The sequence below is a fragment of the Salmo salar genome, chromosome 20 (genome assembly GCF_965601325.2).
Source record: "Salmo salar chromosome 20, fSalSal1, whole genome shotgun sequence".
NCBI lineage: Eukaryota > Metazoa > Chordata > Actinopteri > Salmoniformes > Salmonidae > Salmo > Salmo salar.
Window position 1 is genome coordinate 50338975 of NC_138310.1, and position 23756 is coordinate 50362730.

General features: G+C 41.4%; 1 protein-coding gene across 1 annotated transcript in view; it reads left to right on the forward strand.

Moving 5' to 3' along the window:
- LOC145862372 (uncharacterized) overlaps positions 1 to 22242 on the forward strand; it is an 88828-nt gene extending 66586 nt beyond the window's left edge. The window contains exons 2-3 of the mRNA XM_082966094.1: positions 21558 to 21994; positions 22043 to 22242. Coding sequence (XP_082822220.1) covers positions 21558 to 21994; positions 22043 to 22242 — 637 coding nt within the window. The remainder of the gene's footprint in view (positions 1 to 21557; positions 21995 to 22042) is intronic.
- Positions 22243 to 23756: the final 1514 nt, after the last annotated feature.

The following is a 23756-nucleotide window of genomic DNA, read 5'->3' on the forward strand; positions in this document are numbered from 1 at the left end:
TCGTCACCTTGAACACACCATTCCCACTGTCAAACATGGTGGTGGCAGCATCATGGTTTGGGCTTGCTTTTCTTCAGCAGGGGCAGGGAAGATGGTTAAAATTGATGGGAAGATGGATGGAGCCAAATACAGGACCATTCTGGAAGAACACCTGATGGAGTCTGCAAAAGACCTGAGACTGGGATGGAGATTTGTCTTCCAACAAGACAATGATCCAAAACATAAAGCAAAATCTACAATGGAATGGTTCACAAATAAACATTTCCAGGTGTTAGAATGGCCAAGTCAAAGTCCAGACCTGAATCCAATCAAGAATCTGTGGAAAGAACTGAAAACTGCTGTTCACAAACGCTCTCCATCCAACCTCACTGAGCTCGAGCTGTTTTGCAAGGAGGAATGGGCAAAAATGTCAGTCTCTCGATGTGCAAAACTGATAGAGACGCGACTTACAGCTGTAATCGCAGCAAAAGGTGGCGCTACAAAGTATTAACTTAAGGGGGCTGAATAATTTTGCACGCCCAATTTTTCAGTTTTTTATTTGTTAAAAAAGTTTGAAATATCCAATAAATTTTGTTCCACTTCATGATTGTGTCCCACTTGTTGTTGATTCTTCACAAAAAATTACAGTTTTATATCTTTATGTTTGAAGCCTGAAATGTGGCAAAAGGTCAAAGTTCAAGGGGGCCGAATACTTTCGCAAGGCACTGTATAAACTCCAGTCATACTTTAACAAAAGCCTTTTCAAAATCAGCTATGAAGACCAGGCCAGGTGTCCCCAATATTTCATAGTATTCTATTGTTTCCAGTACTTGTCTTATATTATCTTCAATGTATCATCCACGTAAAAAAAACCTGTCTAATTATGATGAATAATATCTGACAATACCTTTTTAATTCTATGCGCCAAGCATTTAGCTAGAATTTGTATATCACAACACTGAAGTGTACGAGGCCTCCAATTTTTTAAATGGACTATATCTTTATACATACCACATGGATCCTGTTTCAGTAATAATGAAATCAGACCTTCTTGTTGATTGTCTGATAATCTACCATTTATATAGGTGTGGTTAAAACATGCTAATAATGGTCCTCCGTGTATATCAAAAACAATTTTGGTATACTTCCACTGGTATTCCATCCAGCCCTGAAGTTTTCCCAGCCTTAAAGGCTTTCATTGCATTAAGGTCCTCCTTTGGAATTTGCCCTTCACATGAATATTTCTGTACAGATCTTCATTTTGCATTATTAATAGCAACAAAAATACAGACAATTAGCTTTGGTTAGTGGAGATGGAGGAGACTGAAATGAAAACATATTCTTAAAGTACTTTAATTCCTCTGTCAAAATATAATTTGGTGAATCATGCGTGGATCCATCATTTGTAACAAGTTTCAATAAAACAATTTTGGTAGCATTTCTATGTTGAAGATTGAAAAATAATTTGGTGCATTTTTCCCTATATTCCATCCAGTTTGCTTTATTTTTTATAATATATTACACTGGATCTTTCTTGAATAAGTTCCTCCTCTACAGTTTTTATTGCTATCTAACTGTACTGTTAGTCCTTCAATTTCCTTTGTTAATATGGACTTTTTTGATCCTAAATTGCTTTTGTTTAATAGATGAGTACTGAATTGCATGGCATCTAAAGGCACATTTAAAAGTGTCTCATACAATAAGGGGATCTACTGCACCTATGTTATGTTGGAAAAAGTCATATATAAATATTCTGTCCTAGTTATAAACAAGTTATCATCCAGTAGGCTTTGATTACATTTCCAATATCCTCGCCCACGTGGAAATTCTGTACGAGTAATATATATGCCAATTATGTGATGATCCGTCTGCATTCTGTCCCGTATCAACACTTTTTTAACGTTTGGTGCCAGAGAGAATGACACAAGAAAGTAATCAAGACGACTAGCTTGATTAAGCCTCCACCATGTATATCTCACGAGGTCAGGGTATTTAAGCCTCCATATATCCATTAATTCCAAAATGTCCATAACATTCATGGTTTCCTTAAGTGCCTGAGGGTGATAGTTTGTAGTGTGATTTCCTTTACGGTCCATAGAGGTATTTAAAACCGTATTAAAATCCCCCACCATAATAATTTTGTCTAGTGTTGCTTGTAGAATTGATAAATTCTTATATATACACTGCTCAAAAAAATAAAGGGAACACTTAAACAACACAATGCAACTCCAAGTCAATCACACTTCTGTGAAATCAAACTGTCCACTTAGGAAGCAACACTGATTGACAATACATTTCACATGCTGTTGTGCAAATGGAATAGACAACAGGTGGAAATTATAGGCAATTAGCAAGACACCCCCAATAAAGGAGTGGTTCTGCAGGTGGGGACCACAGACCACTTCTCAGTTCCTATGCTTCCTGGCTGATGTTTTGGTCACTTTTGAATGCTGGCGGTGCTTTCACTCTAGTGGTAGCATGAGACGGAGTCTACAACCCACACAAGTGGCTCAGGTAGTGCAGCTCATCCAGGATGGCTCATCAATGCGAGCTGTGGCAAGAAGGTTTGCTGTGTCTGTCAGCGTAGTGTCCAGAGCATGGAGGCGCTACCAGGAGACAGGCCAGTACATCAGGAGACGTGGAGGAGGCCGTAGGAGGGCAACAACCCAGCAGCAGGACCGCTACCTCCGCCTTTGTGCAAGGAGGAGCACTGCCAGAGCCCTGCAAAATGACCTCCAGCAGGCCACAAATGTGCATGTGTCTGCTCAAACGGTCAGAAACAGACTCCATGAGGGTGGTATGAGGGCCCGACATCCGCAGGTGGGGGTTGTGCTTACAGCCCAACACCGTGCAGGACGTTTGGCATTTCCCAGAGAACACCAAGATTGGCAAACTCACCACTGGCGCCCTGTGCTCTTCACAGATGAAAGCAGGTTCACACTGAGCACGTGACAGATGTGACAGAGTCTGGAGACGCCGTAGAGAACGTTCTGCTGCCTGCAACATCCTCCAGCATGACCGGTTTGGCAGTGGGTCAGTCATGGTGTGGGGTGGCATTTCTTTGGGGGGGCCGCACAGCCCTCCATGTGCTCGCCAGAGGTAGCCTGACTGCCATTAGGTACCGAGATGAGATCCTCAGACCCCTTGTGAGACCATATGCTGGTGCGGTTGGCCCTGGGTTCCTCCTAATGCAAGACAATGCTAGACCTCATGTGGCTGGAGTATGTCAGCAGTTCCTGCAAGAGGAAGGCATTGATGCTATGGACTGGCCCGCCCATTCCCCAGACCTGAATCCAATTGAGCACATCTGGGACATCATGTCTCGCTCCATCCACCAACGCCACATTGCACCACAGACTGTCCAAGAGTTGGCGGATGCTTTAGTCCAGGTCTGGGAGGAGATCCCTCAGGAGACCATCCGCTACCTCATCAGGAGCATGCCCAGGCGTTGTAGGGAGGTCATACAGGCACGTGGAGGCCACACGCACTACTGAGCCTCATTTTGACTTGTTTTAAGGACATTACATCAAAGTTGGATCAGCCTGTAGTGTGGTTTTCCACTTTAATTTTGAGTGTGACTCCAAATCCAGACCTCCATGGGTTGATAAATTGGATTTCCATTGATTATTTTTGTGTGACTTTGTTGTCAGCACATTCAACTATGTAAAGAAAAAAGTATTTAATAAGATTATTTATTTCATTCAGATCTAGGATGTGTTGTTTAAGTGTTCCCTTTATTTTTTTTGAGCAGTATATTTTCAAAGAAGCTTGGATCATCATTATTTGGACCGTATAGGTTAATAGGCCATATCTGTTTAATATCCAATAACATATTTAAAATAATCAACCATGATGATCTGCTTGGACAATTTGCACATTTGGATCAAAATTACTGTTAATTTTGATTAATTACCCCTTTTCAATTTCTTTGCCCATGGGAGAAATATATTTCGCCCCCCCAGTCCTTTTCCACAAAACTTAATCTAAAATGAGTTTCCAGTAAACAATAGATATTATATTCCTTCTCTTTTAACCAGGTAAATACTGATTGTCTTTTCTTATTATCTGCTAGGCCATTACAATTATAACTGGCTATACTTATTTCACCACTTACCATAATGAGACACAGGTTTCAATTCTATTTATCAAAATATATGTTTGTAAACGTACCATTAAAAGGTAACATGATGATTGAGTGTCCATAAAGCTGTACCATGATATTTGCATTGCTATTAAGTAAACCTCCAATTGGTCCCCACTATTCCACCCGCTAAAAGGCCTCCTCATCCCGAGTTGGGTTGTCATCCCAATGCTCAGCAGACCACCCCCGACCCCCTGAATCCCATGGCCCAGGAGAGACCGGGACCCATCCTTCGAAAAGAGCACACAGTGCTACCCATAGAACAGAAGCAGATCAACCAGCAAATGCATTTCCATCGCCCTCACCTTGATTTGTATTATATATAGCCGTTAAAAAAATATATATTTTAAAGATCCTGTTTATCTTATTTTCCGTAATTAGCTATTAATATTTGTAGTAATGTAGGCAATTTATGCAAATAACTTTTACCTCTCACCATTACCAAAATGACATTATGGCATGCAATTATTATATTAGCAAACAATTATTGTCCCCAACATCTTTTACTCCCTCGCAACAGTTGTGGGATACACACACACACACCCAGACACTCATACACACTCATACACACCCTTCCCCCACAACAACCATAGACTCAGATTCTCAACATTTGCACCATCCCAGAGCCCAACTCAAGAAAGGTCTTTATTTACGAATGCATATACATACAGTTGCAGCTGTATGAGAAGGCCTATAAAACTGTGCAAAATAAATGGGGAGATTTGATTAACCATTGTCACAACCTAGATGATGGAGGTCAGATAGACCCACTTCCCCTGAAACACAACATGGTACCCCGTATTGACCATATTGCCAAGCATCTCCGTGCAGTCAGACCTTTGATTTTGTGCCACCAGGGCCACAATAATATGCCCCCTATCTGAATGTCTGAGTGTGACCCCCCCTCCCCATGGGTTACTGAAGATCGTGTTGTTGGGACTGCCATTGCCTGGGTGGGGGCACCCCACCGGAATCCCCACCGTCTAGGTACAGTTGAAGTCGGAAGTTTACATACACCTTAGCCAAATACATTTAAACTTAGTTTTTCACAATAACTTACATTTCTTCCTAGGAAAAAAACTTAGGTCAGTTAGGATCACCACTTTATTTTAAGAATGTGAAATGTCAGAATAATAGCAGAGAGAATGATTTATTTTACATACACTCAATTAGTATTTGGTAGCATTGCCTTTAAATTGTTCAACTTGGGTCAAGCATTTTGGGTTGCCTTCCACAAGCTTCCCACAAAAAGTTTGGTGACTTTTGGTCCATTCCTCCTGACAGAGCTGGTGTAACTGAGTCAGGTTTGTAGGCCTCCTTGCTCGCACATGCTTTTTCAGTTCTGCCAACAAAATGTCTATAGGATTGTGGTCAGGGCTTTGTGATGGCCACTCCAATACCTTGACTTTGTTGTCCTTTGTTGTCCATTTTGCCACAGCTTTGGAAGTATGCTTGGGGTCATTGTCCATTTGGAAGACCTATTTGCGACCAAGCTTTAACTTCCTGACTGATGTCTTGAGATGTTGCTTCAATATATCCACAGAATTTTCCCTTCCTCATGATGCCATCTATTTTGTGAAGTGCACCAGTCCCTCCTGCAGCAAAGCACCCCCACAACATGATGCTGCCACCCCCGTGCTTCACGGATGGGATGGTGTTCTTTGGCTTGCAAGCCTCTCCCTTTTTCCTCCAAATATAACAATGGTCATTATGGCCAAACAGTTCTATTTTTATTTCATCAGACCAGAGGACATTTCTCCAGAAAGTACGATATTTTTCCCCATGTGCAGTTGCAAACCGTAGTCTGGCTTTTTTATGGCGGTTGTGGAGCAGTGGCTTCTTCTTTGCTGAGCGGCCTTTCAGGTTATGTCGATGTAGGACTTGTTATACTGTGGATATAGATACTTGTGTACCTGTTTCCTCCAGCATCATTTCAAGGTCCTTTGCTGTTGTTCTGGAATTTATTTGCACTTTTCGCACCAAAGTACATTCATCTCTAGGAGACAGAACAAGTCTCCTTCCTGAGTGGTATGATGGCTGTGTGTTCCCATGGTGTTTATACTTGCGTACTATTGCTTGTACAGGTGAACGCGGTACCTTCAGGCACTTGGAAATTGCTCCCAAGGATGAACCAGACTTTTGGAGGTCTACAATTATTTTTGAGGTCTTGGCTGATTTCTTTTGACTTTCCAATGTTGTCAAGCAAAGAGGCACTGAGTTTCAAGGTAGGCATGGAAATACATCCACAGGTACACCTCCAATTGACTCAAATTATGTCAATTAGCCTATCAGAAGCTTCTAAAGCCATGACATCATTTTCTGGAGTTTTCCAAGCTGTTTAAAGGCACAGACAACTTAGTGTATGTAAACGTCTGACCCACTGGAATTGTGATTCAGTGAATTATAAGTGAAATAATCTGCCTGTAAACAATTGTTGGACAAGTTTCTTATGTCATGTACAAGTAGATGTCCTAACCGACTTGCCAATACTATAGTTTGTTAACAAGAAATTTGTGGAGTGGTTGAAAAACGAGTTTTAATGACTCCAGCCTAAGTGTATGTAAACTTCCGACTTCATCTGTGCAAGATCGTCAAGGTTCTCATTTGCAGCTTTGAGAATTTCCTTGTATATTATGCTCTTCCTTGTTCTTAAGTGACTTGCCTAGTTAAATAAAGGTTCAATAAAAAATAATTAAACAGATCTAATACACATAGCCTATTAGCTATACAATTGTAATTGTCACGTGCGTAAGTACAGTCAAATGCCTTTCTTTCAAGCTCCAAACCGAACAATGAAGTAATCAATTTCAATGTAGCACAAAAAACAAAAACACAAGAAATGAAAATATGAAATAAGAAGACCACAAGGAAAGTAAGAAGCTACTGGGTCAGTTCCAATACCATATTTAGAATTTGCAGGGATACTGGAGTGATAGATGTAGATACAGTGCATTCTGAAAGTATTCAGACCCCTTCCCTTCTTCCACATTTTGTTACGTTACAGCCTCATTTTGAAATTGATTAAAATGTTTTTTCCCCCTCATCAATCTACACACAATACCACAATGACAAAGTGAAAACAGGTTTTAGAATTTTTTGCAAACGTAGGAAATTATATAAACTGAAATACCTTATTTACATAAGTATTCAGACCCTTTGCTTTGAGACTCAAAATTGAGCTCAGGTGCGTCCTGTTTCCATTGATCATCCTTGAGGTGTTTCCACACCTTGATTGGAGTCCACCTGTGGCAATTGATTGGACATGATTTGGAAATGATCACACCTGTCTACATAAGGTCCCACAGCTGACAGTGCATGTCAAAGTAAACACCAACGCATGAGGTCGAAGGAATTGTCCGTAGAGCTCCAAAACAGGATTATGTCGAGGCACAGATCTGGGGAAGCGTACCCAAAAATCTCTGCAGCATTGAAGATCCCCAAGAACACAGTGGCCTCCATCATTCTTGAACGGAAGAAGTTTGGAACCACCAAGAATCTTCCTAGAGCTAGCCGCCTGGCCAAACTGAGCAATCAGGGGAGAAGGGCTTTGGTCAAGGAGGTGACAAAGAACATGGTCTGATGAAACCAAGATTGAACACTTTGGCCTGAATGCCAAGGGTCACATCTGGAGAAAACCTAGCACCATCCCTACGGTGAAGCATGGTGGAGGCAGCATCATGCTGTGGATCTGAATAATTATGTAAAAAAAGCATCAACTCTGTAGGAAACCTAGCACCATGTAGGAAACCTAGCACTCAGAACCTCAGATTGGGGTGAAGGTTCAACTTCCAACAGGGCAACAACCCTAAGCACACAGCCAAGGCAATGGAGGAGTGTCCTTGAGTCCTTGAGTGACCCAGCTAGAGCCCAGACTTGAACCCGCTGTAACATCGCTGGAGAGACCTGAAAATAGCTGTGCAGCGATGCTCCCCATCCTACCTTGAGAGTATCTGCAGAGAAGAATGGGAGAAACTCCCCAAATACAGGTGTGCCAAGCTTGTAGCATCAAACCCAGGAAGACTCGAGGCTGTAATCACTGCCAAAGGTTCTTCAACAAAATACTGAGTAAAGGATTTACTTATGTAAATGTGATATTTCTAAAAAACTGTTTTTCCCTTGTCATTGGTTGATGAGGAAAACAAAATAATTTAATCCATTTTAGAATAAGGCTGTCACGTAACAAAATATGGAAAAGGTCAAGGGGTCTGAATACTTTCCGAATGCACTGTATATACACTACATGACAAAAAGTATGTGGATACGTTCTCGTCCAACATCTTATTCCAAAATCAGGGGCATTAATATGGAGTTGGTCCCCCTTTGCTGCCATAACAGCCTCCACTCTTCTGGAAATGCTTTCCAATAGATGTTGGAACATTGCTGCGGGGACTTGCTTCCATTCAGCCACAAGAGCATTACTGAGGTTAGGCACTGATGTTGGGTGATTAGATTAGGCCTGGTTTGCAGTCGGCGTTCCAATTCATCGCAAAGGTGTTCGATGGGGTTGAGGTCAGGGCTCTGTGCAGGCCAGTCAAGTTAATTCACAACGATCTCGACCAACCATTTCTGTATGGACCTCGCTTTGTGCATGGGGGCATTGTCATGCTGAAATAGGAAAGGGCCTTCCCCCAACCTTTGCTACAAAGTTGGAAGCACAGAATCATCTACAATGTCATTGTATGCTGTAGCGTAGATTTCCCTTCACTGGAACTAAGGGGCCTAGCCCGAACCATGAAAAACAGCCCCAGACCATTATTCCTCTACCAAACTTTACAATTGGCACTATGCATTGGGGCAGGTAGCATTTTCCTGGTATCCCCAAAACCCAGATTCGTTCATCGGACTGCCAGATGGTGAAGCGTGATTCATCACTCCAGTGAACGCGATTCCACTGCTGCAGAGTCCAATGGTGGCGAGCTTTACACCACTCCAGCCGATGCTTGGCAATAGGCATGGTGATGCGCATCCTTGGCCATGGCAACCCATTTCCTTGGCATCCTTGGCCATGGCAACCCATTTCACCCATTGCAGACGAACAGTTTTTGTGCTGAAGTTGCTCCCGAGGCAGTTTGGAACTCGGTAGTGAGTTTTGCAACCGAGGACAGACAATTTTCACGCACTTCAGCACTCGGCGGCCCCGTTCTTTGAGGTTATGTGGCATCGTTTCCGCTTCACAATTACAGCAGTTACTGACATTACAGCAGCAACTGACTTGTTGGAAAGGTGGCATCCTACGATGGTGCCATCTTGAAGTCACTGAGCTCTTCAGTAAGGCCATTCTGTTTGTCTGTGGAGACTGCATGGCTGTGTGCTCAATTGTATACACCTGTCAGCGGGCGTAGCTTAAATAGCTGAATCCACTCATTTGAAGGGGTGTCCAAATACTTTTGGATAAATATACCGTGCCTTCAGAAAGTATTCATACCCTGTGACTTATTCCACATTTTGTTGTGTTATAGCCCGAATTCATATTGCGTTAAATCAAATTAAAAAATCCCCAATCTACACAAAATACCCCATAATGGAAAAGTAAAAACATGTTTTTAGAAATGTTTGAAAACTTATTGAAAGTGAAATACAGAAATATCTCATTTACATAAGTGTTCTTACCCATGAGTCAATACTTTGTAGAATCACCTTTTGCAGCGATTAAAGCTTTTAGTCTTTCTGATTAAGCCTCTAAGAGCTTTAAGCCTTTTAGAGCTCACACCTGGATTGTGCAACATTTGCCCATTATTCTTAAAAAAATTATTCAAGCTCTGTCAAATTGGTTGTTGATCATTGCTAGACAACCATTTTCAAGTCTTGCCATAGATTGTCAAGTAGATTTAAGTCAAAACTCAGCCACTCAGAAACATTCACTCTTCTAGAGAAGCAACTCCAGTGTAGATTTGGCCTTTTGTTTTAGGTTGTTGTCCTGCTGAAAGGTGAATTCATCTCCCAGTGTCTGGTGGAAAGCAGATTGAATCAGGTTTTCCGCTTGGATTTTGCCTGTGCTTAGCTCCATTCCATTTATGTTTTATCCTGAGGAACTCCCCGGTCCTTAACGATTACAACCATAACATGATGCCGCCACCACTATGCTTGACAATATGAAGAGTAATATATTGTATTGGATTTTCCCTAAACATACATGTAAAACTTTGTATTCAGGACAAAAAAAGCTGTATTCAGGACAAAAGCTTTCCCACATTTTTTGCAGTATTACTTTAGTGCCTTGTTGCAAACAGGATGCATGTTTTGGAATATTTGAATTCTGTACAGGCTTCCTTCTTTTCACTCTGTTATTAAGGTTAGTATTGTGGTGTAACTACAATTACGTTGATCCATCCTCAGTTTTATCCCATCACAGCCACTAAACTCTGTAACTCGTTTAATGTCACCATTGGCCTCATGGTGAAATCCCTGAGCTGTTTCTTTCCTCTCCAGCAACTGAGTTAGGAAGGACGCCTGTATCTTTGTAGTGACTAGGTGTATTGATACACCATCCACAGTGTAAGTAATAACTTCACCATGCTCAAAGGGATATTAATTGTATGCTTTTTAAATGTTTTACCCATCTACCAATACCAATGTTGTACCCATCTACCAATGTTTTACATTTACATTTTACCCATCTACCCTTCTTTGCGAGGCATTGGAAAACCTCCCTGGTCTTTGTGGTTGAATCTCTGTTTGAAATTCACTGCTCGACTGAGGGACATTACAGATAATTGTATGTGTTGGGTACGGAGATGAGGTAGTCATTCAAAAATCATGTTAAACACTATTATTGCACACAGAGTGAGTCAATGCAACTTATTATGTAACTTGTAAAGCAAATGTTTACTCCTGAACTCATTTAGGCTTGCCATAACGAAGGGGTTGTATACTTATTGACTTCAGACATTTTAGCTTTTCATTTTGAATTAATTGTCAACATTTCTAAAAACATAATTCCACTTTGATAGCATGGAGTATTGTGTGTAGGCCAATGAAAAAAAACATCTAAGTTTAATACATTTTAAATTCTGGCTGTAACCCAACAAAATGTCGAAAAAGTCAAGGTGTGTGAATACTTTCTGAAGTCACTATATACACTGCTCAAAAAAATAAAGGGAACACTTAAACAACACAATGTAACTCTAAGTCAATCACACTTCTGTGAAATCAAACTGTCCACTTAGGAAGCAACACTGATTGACAATAAATTTCACATGCTGTTGTGCAAATGGAATAGACAACAGGTGGAAACTATAGGCAATTAGCAAGACACCCCCAATAAAGGAGTGGTTCTGCAGGTGGTGACCACAGACCACTTCTCAGTTCCTATGCTTCCTGGCTGATGTTTTGGTCACTTTTGAATGCTGGTGGTGCTTTCACTCTAGTGGTAGCATGAGACGGAGTCTACAACCCACACAAGTAGATCAGGTAGCGCAGCTCATCCAGGATGGCACATCAATGCGAGCTGGGGCAAGAAGGTTTGCTGTGTCTGTCAGCGTAGTGTCCAGAGCATGGAGGCGCTACCAGGAGACAGGCCAGTACATCAGGAGACGTGGAGGAGGCCGTAGGAGGGCAACAACCCAGCAGCAGGACCGCTACCTCCGCGTTTGTGCAAGGAGGAGCAGGAGGAGCACTGCCAGAGCCCTGCAAAATGACCTCCAGCAGGCCACAAATGTGCATGTGTCTGCTCAAACGGTCAGAAACAGACTCAATGAGGGTGGTATGAGGGCCCGACGTACACAGGTGGGGGTTCTGCTTACAGCCCAACACCGTGCAGGACGTTTGGCATTTTCCAGAGAACACCAAGATTGGCAAATTCACAACTGGCGCCCTGTGCTCTTCACAGATGAAAGCAGGTTCACACTGAGCACATGTGATAGACGTGACAGAGTCTGGAGACGCCGTGGAGAACGTTCTGCTGCCTGCAACATCCTCCAGCATGACCGGTTTGGCGGTGGGTCAGTCATGGTGTGGGGTGGCATTTCTTTGGGGGGCCGCACAGCCCTCCATGTGCTCGCCAGAGGTAGCCTGACTGCCATTAGGTACCGAGATGAGATCCCCAGACCCCTTGTGAGACCATATGCTGGTGCGGTTGGCCCTGGGTTCCTCCTAATGCAAGACAATGCTAGACCTCATGTGGCTGGAGTGTGTCAGCAGTTCCTGCAAGAGGAAGGCATTGATGCTATGGACTGGCCTGCTCGTTCCCCAGACCTGAATCCAATTGAGCACATCTGGGACATCATGTCTCGCTCCATCCACCAACGCCACGTTGCACCACAGACTGTCCAGGAGTTGGCGGATGCTTTAGTCCAGGTCTGGGAGGAGATCCCTCAGGAGACCATCCGCCACCTCATCAGGAGCATGCCCAGGCATTGTAGGGAGGTCATACAGGCACGTGGAGGCCACACACACTACTGAGCCTCATTTTGACTAGTTTTAAGGACATTACATCAAAGTTGGATCAGCCTGTAGTGTGGTTTTCCACTTTAATTTTGAGTGTGACTCCAAATCCAGACCTCCATGGGTTGATAAATTGAATTTCCATTGATTATTTTTGTGTGATTTTGTTGTCAGCACATTCAACTATGTAAAGAAAAAAGTATTTAATAAGATTATTTCATTCATTCAGATCTAGGATGTGTTATTTTAGTGTGTGTATATATATATATATATATATATATATATATATATATATATATATATATATATATATATATATATATATGTGTGTGTGTGTGTGTGTGTGTGTGTGTGTAATGTATGTATGTATGTATGTATGTATGTATGTATGTATGTATGTGTTTTATATATCATCTTGACACAGCAAAACAGTGCACAAAGTAGTTAATATATCAGGAAATCTCAAAGGTAGCAAAAGTAATGGCACCAGAGAATTGTTCATCCTCTCTCGTCTCACAGAATTACTGACTTTATGTCTGTCTGTCTATTTGGGAATGAGTCAGCACAATCACTTCAGCTCAACTTTTAAATGTTTCCAAGGACTCCATGGCACAAACCAGATCTTTCCTCTGCAAGCAAGATAAATACGGTGGCATGCTTCCGATGCAATTTAATTTACTTAATTGATTGCTCCCCTCTGCGTTATTTGGCTAACTGAAACAGCCCCATGTAATGTAATTGGGAAATCTTCATTGACATTTGTCCTCTTCTTCATCTAACTCTTTTTTTTCCCTCCCTCTTCTTGCAAATCCATTTAACTCCGATGCCCCCCGATGGTCTCAGACATTGATGGGGCCTGTAAGCCGGACAGAGATTTAATATCAAACGTGGGATATCAGCTCCTCGGCCCAAAGTGTGACACCGCCAGCTTGTTTGGCAGGGCCCTTCTAATCCGTGAACGTCATCTATCAGTTAGCCACGGCCTTCATGCCTGTCAGGAGCCCAAAGTGAAGAGTCAATAGACAGTCCTTGCTGAAATGGATAACATCCAATAGATCAGGAAACAAACCCCCTGGAAAGCATATTGGGAAAATATGACAAGCTCAATTTACTGTGTCATTCCTGAAATTAACACACAGTTTGGGTAAATTAGAATGAACCAGCTTTAAAATATGTTAATATTTGGAAATATAATTTTGATGTGCAGACAATTACAGAGCTTAATGCTTTGTAAACAGTGATACATGGAGAGGTTGTCTAACAAGATCCATGTGATGTTAGGAATATGTCTATTGAGGGTTCTTATTTCTGAAAAGAATTCCTATCTTCAATGTGCTAAATAGCGTTATTAGTGGGTTATAGTGCTATTAGTCACCAGCCAACTTTTAATCTGAACTCATAGGGTTCTCACAGCATGCTCATTTACAAACATACCCACAATGGACCATAAATCTGCACCAAGGTCTTACAATGGTTCTCTGGACCCTCTCAGAAAATCACTGTTTTTGAATCCAGTTCTCATTATAGCATTCCTGCATTTTGCAACAATTACTGGACTCCATTGTGTTTGTCTCTGCAGGATAATTACTTTATGTAGCCATAGACACAGATAATCGATGTTTGGTCACCTAGCAAAGACCGACATCACTACAGGAATTTGCCTCCAGGTCTGCCCCATCATCTCCTTCAATAGATAATCAACTTACCAAGGAATTTGCTAACTACTAATCCTCAATGGTAAAATTGGAAACAGTTTAAAGATAATGACATTTTAGATAGCCATCTCTGTGTGTAACATTATAGTATCAGCTTTGAAAACAAAACTCAACAGATTTAACAAAGCAGCTTTGTTCAAGCTTACGGCTTGTAATTTTTCTTTTTTTTTTAAATAAAAGGGTCAAATAACCCTACATCTGGGCCATGTTCAGTAGGCAGGAAAAAAGAGAAAACATTTTGAAATAGCCTTCCCTGTAGCTCAGTTGGTAGAGCATGGTGTTTGCAACACCAGGGTTGTGGGTTCGATTCCCACGGGGGGCCAGCACAGAAAAAAAATGTATGAAATGTATGCATTCACTACTGTAAGTCGCTCTGGATAAGAGCGTCTGCTAAATGACTAAAATGAAATGAAAAAATGAAATTAAGTGAAATGGAAGGTACCGTACTACTACCTGAACTTGTCCAATAACAATATATTTGTTTACTGTAAAAAAAAGTGTTACATCCTACAAGTCATTTTACTGACTTGTTGGACAATGCACATATGAGCATTTTCATTATAAATATCATACATTATTCACAAAATAACATACTATTTTCAATTTGACCCTCTCATTTTATGAATTAGTAAACACATCTGCCAGGCAAATGAATAATACAACATTTTGTAATGCACAGACACCTGACGTCTGTCACATGTCTGGGAAGTGGAGCGTGAAGTGCTTCAGAGGGTCTAGGCGTACCACCATGCATTAGTACACTACAACGTGTGACATCAAGCCCCTGAGAGGACAGAGTCACAAGGTGAGTCCTCAGGAGACGTTAAAGAGCTTCACATTTGGGTAGTGAACTCACTTAAGTTCATCTTAAGTGAGTTCAAAGGTCAGTAGTTCGAATCCAGTGCTATTCAGTTCAAGGCTTTATGCTTTGAAAGAAAGATAGCACTTCATAATAATTCCACGCAATAAAGCATTAATAATGGATTAGTCAATAGTGTGTTCATCATTTATTAATCATTACTCCAATCATAAGATGTTCAACATAGGTCCTTATAAATCATTTACTAATCATTAGTTTTGTCTAGTTGCATGGCCTCATCTAAAGTGGGGGCTATTTATACTTTATAAATACTTTATAAATGCTTTGAGTGACCAGTATAATTTTTCACAAAAAGATGGACATGACATTGGTAGACATTCCAGCAGTACCTGATGTTCCTTAAGGTCTCCAAATAAATCATTAATGTTAAAAAAAATAAGCACACAGAGGATGTTAAAGGAACTGTATCAAACATTTTATTCACAAAAACTGTTGGTGACGTGAGGAAGAGTTGTAATGTGAATGTTTTGTTAATGTTGTCAACCTCGCGACTGCGAACTAATGATACAACAGGAAGATGTAGCCAACACACAACAGCTGGCCAGACCAGACACATTTTCTCTAGTGGACTTCTATTCCTTCGTTACTACTGATATCGGATTCAGGTAGAAATGTTACATGTATAACCTTTAAATGCTTCCAGTGCTTCAGTTTTTTAACTACAAACTATTTTCACCCATGGCTTTGTTTGGTGGAACCTTTACTGGGCCTTTTAAGTAACTCTTTAAACATAATGGGATAGTTCAACTAAATCATCTATTCAGATATTTGTTTCCTTACCTAGTAAGAACTAAGCAGTCTATGGACTGCACTTAATCTCTTGTGGACATATTCTGTGAGTAAACCCAGAATCTGTTGTGATGGGATGGAATGCATAGCAAGCAGCAGTAGTTCTGGTGTTTTGGTTTTCTTCACTGATTATTTGGACTTACCAGGATTGGGCAAGGTGGTGCTTAAATGATGACTGCACAAAACACGTATGAACCCAGAACTTAATCACGCAGCTGACCAAATTATGCAATATTTCAGTTCTGGCTTAACCGAGACTTTACTTTTGTTTTGATCGAAAATTCACAGCCAATAAACCCTTATCTTAGCATTTTCAGACAAATATTGTTATTTTACTCAGCATAGAGAAGATACACATCACACTATTACAACACTGTGACTGTGTAGGAATAAAATGATCAATATATTTTCTTAAACATCCTCTGTGTTGTGTGCTTATTGTTTAACCATTGATATGTTCTAAGGACCAATTTGAGACAGAGCTTAAGGAGCATCGGGTTCTGCTAGAATGTCAACACATGGCATGTCCATCTTTTTGTGAGAAATTACACTGGTCACTAAAAACATTTACAAAGTATTTATAAAGCATAAATAGCCCACGCTTTAGATGAAGCCATGCAAAAGATGATGATTAGTAAAGGGTTTATAAGGACCTAAATTAAACATCTTATTAATTATCTTATTAATCATTATTAAATAGTTTTAAAGTTGTTAATAAATGTGTGAATAACTAGGTTACTAACATTTACAAATGTGGGTGTAATTATTAATAAATGATGACTAAACCATTTACTAATCCATTAAAGGTAGCCTGGCAGGTAGGAACATTGGGCTGGTAACCGAAAGGTTGCTGGATCGAATCCCCAAGCTGACAATGCGCAAATCTGTCTTTCTGACCCTGAGCCTGGCAGTTAACCCACTGTTCTCCTGGCACCGATGATGTGGTTCAGAGGGGTTGGGTTAAACGTGGAAGACACACTTCAATTGAACACATTCAGTTGTACAGCTGATTAGGTATCCCCCTTTCACTTTCTTTCCCTTATAAATGCTTTATTATGTGGCATTATTATGAAGTGCTACCAAAAGAAGAGTGAGTAATTGACTATTCACAGCATTTGTTGATTATAGACTGTGTGTCTGATAATATAACTAACTATAGACCTATACAGTGAAAAAGAAAATGTTCCATTGAAACATACAGCTTTGTCAATCCCTGTGGGCGACTGAACAACTGTGTGATTGCCAAAAGACTGCATCCTTGTGTGAAAAACATCAGGTGATACAATACGATTTGTACAGACACAACGCCAATGTGGGAGCCAGAGCAAGACAGAGGACAAACTCAAGTGGCAATGGGAGGGAGGCAATAGTGTTTCATATGCCAGCTTGATGATCTCTTCCAATACCAATTAGTACGGCTGGTAATGCAGTACACATCCTCTTATTATTACAGAAAGGCTGCACAACAAACTACATGCCATGATTTACTATCCTGTATTCTAGTTGCACAAAATCTATTTCCTCTATTGTCATTGCCCAAATATATTCTTAAACGGTTTCCCTCTGCCAAGTCCCTGTTGATCCCTGGAGCCAATGAGATTGTTGCTGGAAGCTAAAGACCCCCCAGCATCAGAAACCTCCTAAGAACCATGCTGTTATTAAAGCTCTCTACTCAAAAGACAGAGGTATACCCTGCCCACGTTCTCCTCCACAAAGTAAAGACTCCTCACGAAAATCCCTTCTGGTGTGGACGGTCTCTGTGTGTGGGTTGAGATGGAGAGAAAATAGATAAAGAGAAAGAGAGAGAGAGTCTCACTGTTTAGAGTGAGTCTGACCATTGCATTGCAACAGGGCTGTATGACTGATTTGGTACATTCGTGCCTCAGACATTTTGGTACAGTTGAAGTCGGAAGTTTACATACACCTTAGCCAAATCCATTTAAACTCAGTTTTTCACAATTCCTGACATTTAATCCTAGTAAAAATTCCCTCTCTTAGGTCAGTTAGGATCACCACTTTGTTTTTTAAGAATGTGAAATGTCAGAATAATAGTAGAGAGAATGATTTATTTCAGCGTGAATATCTTTCATCACATTCCCAGTGGGTCAGAAGTTTACATACACTCAATTAGTATTTGGTAGCATTGCATTTAAATTGTTTAACTTGGGTCAAACGTTTAGGTTGTCTTCCACAAGCTTCCCACAATACATTTGGCGCCTTTTGGCCCATTCCTCCTGACAGAGCTGAAGTAACTGAGTCAGGTTTTTAGGCCTCCTTGCTCGCACATGCTTTTTCAGTTCTGCCCACTAATTTTCTATAGGATTGAGGTAAGGGCTTTGTGATGGCCACTCCAATACCTTGACTTTGTTGTCCTTAAGCCATTTTGCCACAACTTTGGAAGTATGCTTGGGGTCATTGTGCATTTGGAAGAACCATTTGCGACCAAGCTTTAACTTCCTGACTGATGTCTTGAGATGTTGCTTCGATATATCCACATGATTTTCCTCCCTCATGAAGCCTTCTATTTTAAGAAGTGCACCAGTCCCTCCTGCAGCAAAGCACCCCCACAACATGATGCTGCCACCCCCGTGCTTCACGATTGGGATGGTGTTCTTCGGCTTGCAAGCCTCCCCCTTAATCCTCCAAACATAGCGATGGTCATTATGGCCAAACAGTTCTATTTTTGTTTCATAAGACCAGAGGACATTCATCCAAAAAGTACGTTATTTGTCCCATGTGCAGTTGCAAACCGTTGTCTGGGATTCTTCCTTGCTGAGCAACCTTTCAGGTTATGTCAATATAGGACTCGTTTTACTGTGGATATAGATACTTTTGTACCTGTTTCGTCCAGCATCTTCACGAGGTCCTTTGCTGTTGTTCTGGGATTGATTTGCACTTTTCACACCAAAGTACGTTCATCTCTAGGAGACAGAATGTGTCTCCTTCCTGAGCGGTATGATGGCTGCTTGGTCCCATGGTGTTTATACTTGCGTACTATTGTTTGTACAGATGAATGTGGTACCTTCAGGCATTTGGAAATTGCTCCCAAGGATGAACCAGACTTGTGGAGGTCTACAATGTTTGGCTGATTTCTTTAGACCTTCCAATGTTGTCAAGCAACGATGCACTAAGTTTGAAGGTAGGCCTTGAAATACATCCACAAGTACACCTCCAATTGACTCAAATAATGTCAATTAGCCTATCAGAAGCTTCTAAAGCCATGACATTATTTTCAGGAATTTTCCAAGCTGTTTAAAGGCACAGTCAACTTAGTGTATGTACATTTCTGACCCACTGAATTATAAGTGAAATAATCTGTCTGTAAACAATTGTTGGAAAAATGACTTGTGTCATGCACAAAGTAGATGTCCTAACTGACTTGCCAAAACTACAGTTTGTTAACAAGAAATGTGTGGAGTAGTTGAAAACGAGTTTTAATGACGCCAACCTAAGTGTATGTAAACTTCCGACTTCAACATGCCTCAGATTTGAGATTTTATTAGGATCCCCATTAGCCGACGCCAATGTCTTACTGGGGTCCGACATATAACGAAAAAGACTACAGACAAAAGACTACAATGTACACAGATTTAAAACATGAACATGTTGTGTGGTTGTGCGCATCTATCAGTTACATATTAAGGTCAGTACATACAGTACACACAACAAATAGGTCACAAAACCTGAAACCAAGTTTGCTGTTCACTTGAAGGGAGTTCCGTGCAATCATGGCTATGTATAATACTGTTTGTTTCCTTGAATTTGCCCTGGACCTGGGAACTGTAAAAAGACCCCTGGTGGCATTTCTGGTTTGGGGTAAGTGAGTGTGTGTGAGTGATGTGTGTTAGTTGACTATGCAAACAATTAAACATTTCCAACACATTAAAGTGTGTTATAAAAACAAGAAGTGATTCAGTCAGGCTTTCCTCAACTCTTAGCCAAAAGACACTGGCATGCATAGTATTGAAATTAGCCATCTGATTACAATAAAGAGCAAAACATGACGCTCTGTTCTGGGCCAGCTGCAGCTTATCTAGGTCCTTATTTGCAGCACTTGACCATATGACTGAACAATAATCAAGATAAGCTAAAACTAGAGCTTCACAACAATTGAATCAATATGTTTTGACCGTGAGAGTTTACAATATAAGGTAACACCAAGTAATTTAGTCTCCTCTTGCTCAACCGCCAAACCATTCATTACCAGATAAAGCTGAGGTCTAGAACTTAGGAAATTATTATACCAAATACAATGCTCTTTGGTTTTGAGATGTTCAGGACTAGTTTATTACTAGTCACTCATTCTAAAACTGGTTGCAGTGACTTCACTAGCTGTGGTTGCTGGGTTGAATAAACAGCATACATTGACACACAGTCTTTTTTTAATGCCAATGGCAGGTAATTGGTAAAAATAGAAAAGAGTAGAGGGCCAAAAGAGCTGCCCTGTGATACACCACACTTGGAAGGTTTAACATTAGAGAAGCTTCCATTAACTAAGGTCGATGTCCACGCCCCCGCGGAAATCTAATTAGCAAAAAAATAATCTGTTTTTGTATGCGTCTCAATCCACCGCATCTGCCTACGTAACACTTTTACATCTGCGGTGAAAGGTGACAGAGCTAGTGCGGTGTTTGTCAGATCATGAGACATCCCGAAAATTGGTCTTCTCACAACATCATCTGTTAGGTTCTGAACGGTTTGGCCTAGAAACCTCTCTATGGAAAGATGAGACTCTCACGAACATGATGGTCTTCTCCGTTTTGCTCTATGACCCCACAAGCATCTTGGGACTCATATGAAGTCGTTGAAGCCGATCTGCCAACTTCTGTCTGTAGTGCCTGAACATTTTGGGCTACATATTAATATGACCCCTCAATGTAAAGATGAGACTCTCACAAACACAGGCCTTACAATACTTGTCTGAAGGGCCACTGGTACCAGTCGAGAAAAAAAATTAAGAGTGTGCAAAGCTGTCATCAAGGCAAAGGGTGGCTACTTTGAAGAATCGCAAAAAATATTTTGATTTGGTTACTACATGATTCCATGTGTTATTTCATAGTTTTGATGCCTTCACTATTATTCTACAAAGTAGAAAATAGTAAAAATAAAGAAAATCCCTGGTTTCATACGTGGATGCCAACACTTATGACCCCCTTCATTCAAACTCAGAAATGTATTGTGTGGCGATCAGATCAGCTGCCAGAGACCTTTAGACCACGTGTCTAACTCATTTCACAGATGGCAGAGTCTGTCGGTTTTCGGTCCTCTCTTGTACTTCAATTATGAATTAAGGTCACTTATTAGTGAAGAACTCCCCTCACCTGGTTGTCTAGGTCTTAATTGAAAGGAAAAAACAAAAACCTGCAGACACTAGGCCTTCCATGGAATGAGCTTGGTGTCCTCAGTCCGGCTTTAAACTTACTCTGGAAAGTTGTAATAAACTCAGCAAAAAAAGAAACGGCCCTTTCACAGGACCCTGTCTTTCAAAGATAATTTGGAAAAATCCAAATAACTTCACATAGTTCAATGAACCATAAACAATTAATGAACATGCACCCGTGGAACGGTCGTTAAGAGACTAACAGCTTACAGAGGGTAGGCAATTAAGGTCAAAATTATGAAAACTTAGGACACGAAAGAGGCCTTTCTACTGACTCTGAAAAACACAAAGAAAGACGCCCAGGGTCCCTGCTCATCTGCGTAAACGTACCTTAGACATGTTGCAAGGAGGCATGAGGACTGCAGATGTGGCCAGGGCAATAAATTGTGATGTCCGTACTGTGAGATGCCTAAGACAGCGCTACAGGGAGACAAGACGGACAGCAGGTCTTCCACACAGTGGCAGACCAAGTGTAGCATCACCTGCACAGAATCGGTACATCCAAACATCACACCTGCGGGTCAGGTACAGGATGGCAACAGCAATAGCCCGAGTTACACCAGGAATGCACAATCCCTCCATCAGTGCTCAGACTGTCCGCAATAGGCTGAGAGAGGCTGGACTGAAGGCTTGGAGGCCTGTTGTAAGGCATGTCCTCACCAGACATCACCGGCAACAACGTTGCCTATGGGCACAAACTCAAAAGTGCTCTTCACTGACGAGTCGCGGTTTTGTCTCACCAGGGGTGATGGTCGGATTCGCGTTTATCGTCGAAGGAATGAGTGTTACACTGAGGCCTGTACTCTGGAGCGGAATCGATTTGGAGGTGGAGGGTCCGTCATGGTCTGGGGCGGTGTGTCACAGCATCATTGGACTGAGCTTGTTGTCATTGCAGGCAATCTCAACGCTGTGCGTTACAGGGAAAACATCCTCCTCCCTCATGTGGTGCCCTTCCTGCAGGCTCATCCTGACATGACCCTCCAGCATAACAATGCCACCATCCATACTGCTCATTCTGTGCGTGATTTCCTGCAAGACAGGAATGTCAGTGTTCTGCCATGGCCAGCGAAGAGTCCGGATCTCAATCCCTTTGAGCACGTCTGGGACCTGTTGGATCAGAGGGTGAGGGCTAGGGCCATTCCCCCCAGAAATGTCTTGCCGGTGCCTTGGTGAAAGGGTGGGGTAACATCTCACAGCAAGAACTGGCAAATATTACATTTACATTTAAGTCATTTAGCAGACGCTCTTATCCAGAGCGACTTACAAATTGGTGCATTCACCTTATAATATCCAGTGGAACAACCACTTTACAATAGTGCATCTAAATCTTTTAAGGGGGGGTTAGAAGGATTACTTTATCCTATCCTAGGTATTCCTTAAAGAGGTGGGGTTTCAGGTGTCTCCGGAAGGTGGTGATTGACTCCGCTGTCCTGGCGTCGTGAGGGAGCTTGTTCCACCATTGGGGTGCCAGAGCAGCGAACAGTTTTGACTGGGCTGAGCGGGAACTGTGCTTCCTCAGAGGTAGGGAGGCGAGCAGGCCAGAGGTGGATGAACGCAGTGCCCTTGTTTGGGTGTAGGGCCTGATCAGAGCCTGAAGGTACGGAGGTGCCGTTCCCCTCACAGCTCCGTAGGCAAGCACCATGGTGCAGTCCATGAGGAGGCAGTACTTAATGCAGCTGATGGCCACACCAGATACTGAATGTTACTTTTGATTTGGAAACCCCCTTTGTTCAGGGACACATTATTCAATTTCTGTTAGTCACATGTCTGTGGAACTTGTTCAGTTTATGTCTCAGTTGTTGAATCTTGTTATGATATATGTTAACTTTGCTGAAAATAAACGCAGTTGACATTGAGAGGACGTTTCTTTTTTTGCTGAGTTTAGTAGGTGAAATTTCGAATTGGGTCAGTTCCTCTTGTCATGTTAGTCATTGCCTACTTTAGAGAGCTATTTATAACTCCAGATCAACTAGCCCATGTCAGCTAACTTGTTTTTTTCTTCCGTTTTTTAGCCCATAGATATTGTTGTAATTTTCTTGTCAATCAAATATTAAAACTATATATTAGACATGACAAAATGTGTAAAATTGCAGTAAAATAAGCTTTATACCTGAAAAATTCTCTCCACCAACAAGAAGGGTGTGAAAAGTATGTCATCATGAACAGTGCTTGTGCCCATAGAAATTGATGTGGCAAGTGTTCCCCAATGCTGGAAGGGGGGCCCCAAGTGAAACATTTTGTGAACCCCTGATTTAGCAGATGCTCATTTCCAGAGTGACTTATAGTATGGCATTCATCTTAAGACTCCTTGAGGTGAGACAACTACATATCACTGTCAAATAAACAGGATATGAGCATTCCATTCCAGTTAAGCAATGGATAAATATTGCTTTTTTCAACAACCAAAAATGTATACACATGTAAAATCAATGAATACAAAAATCAAAGAATAGAAATATTTTTACACACAAATAGGTACCAATAAGCAAT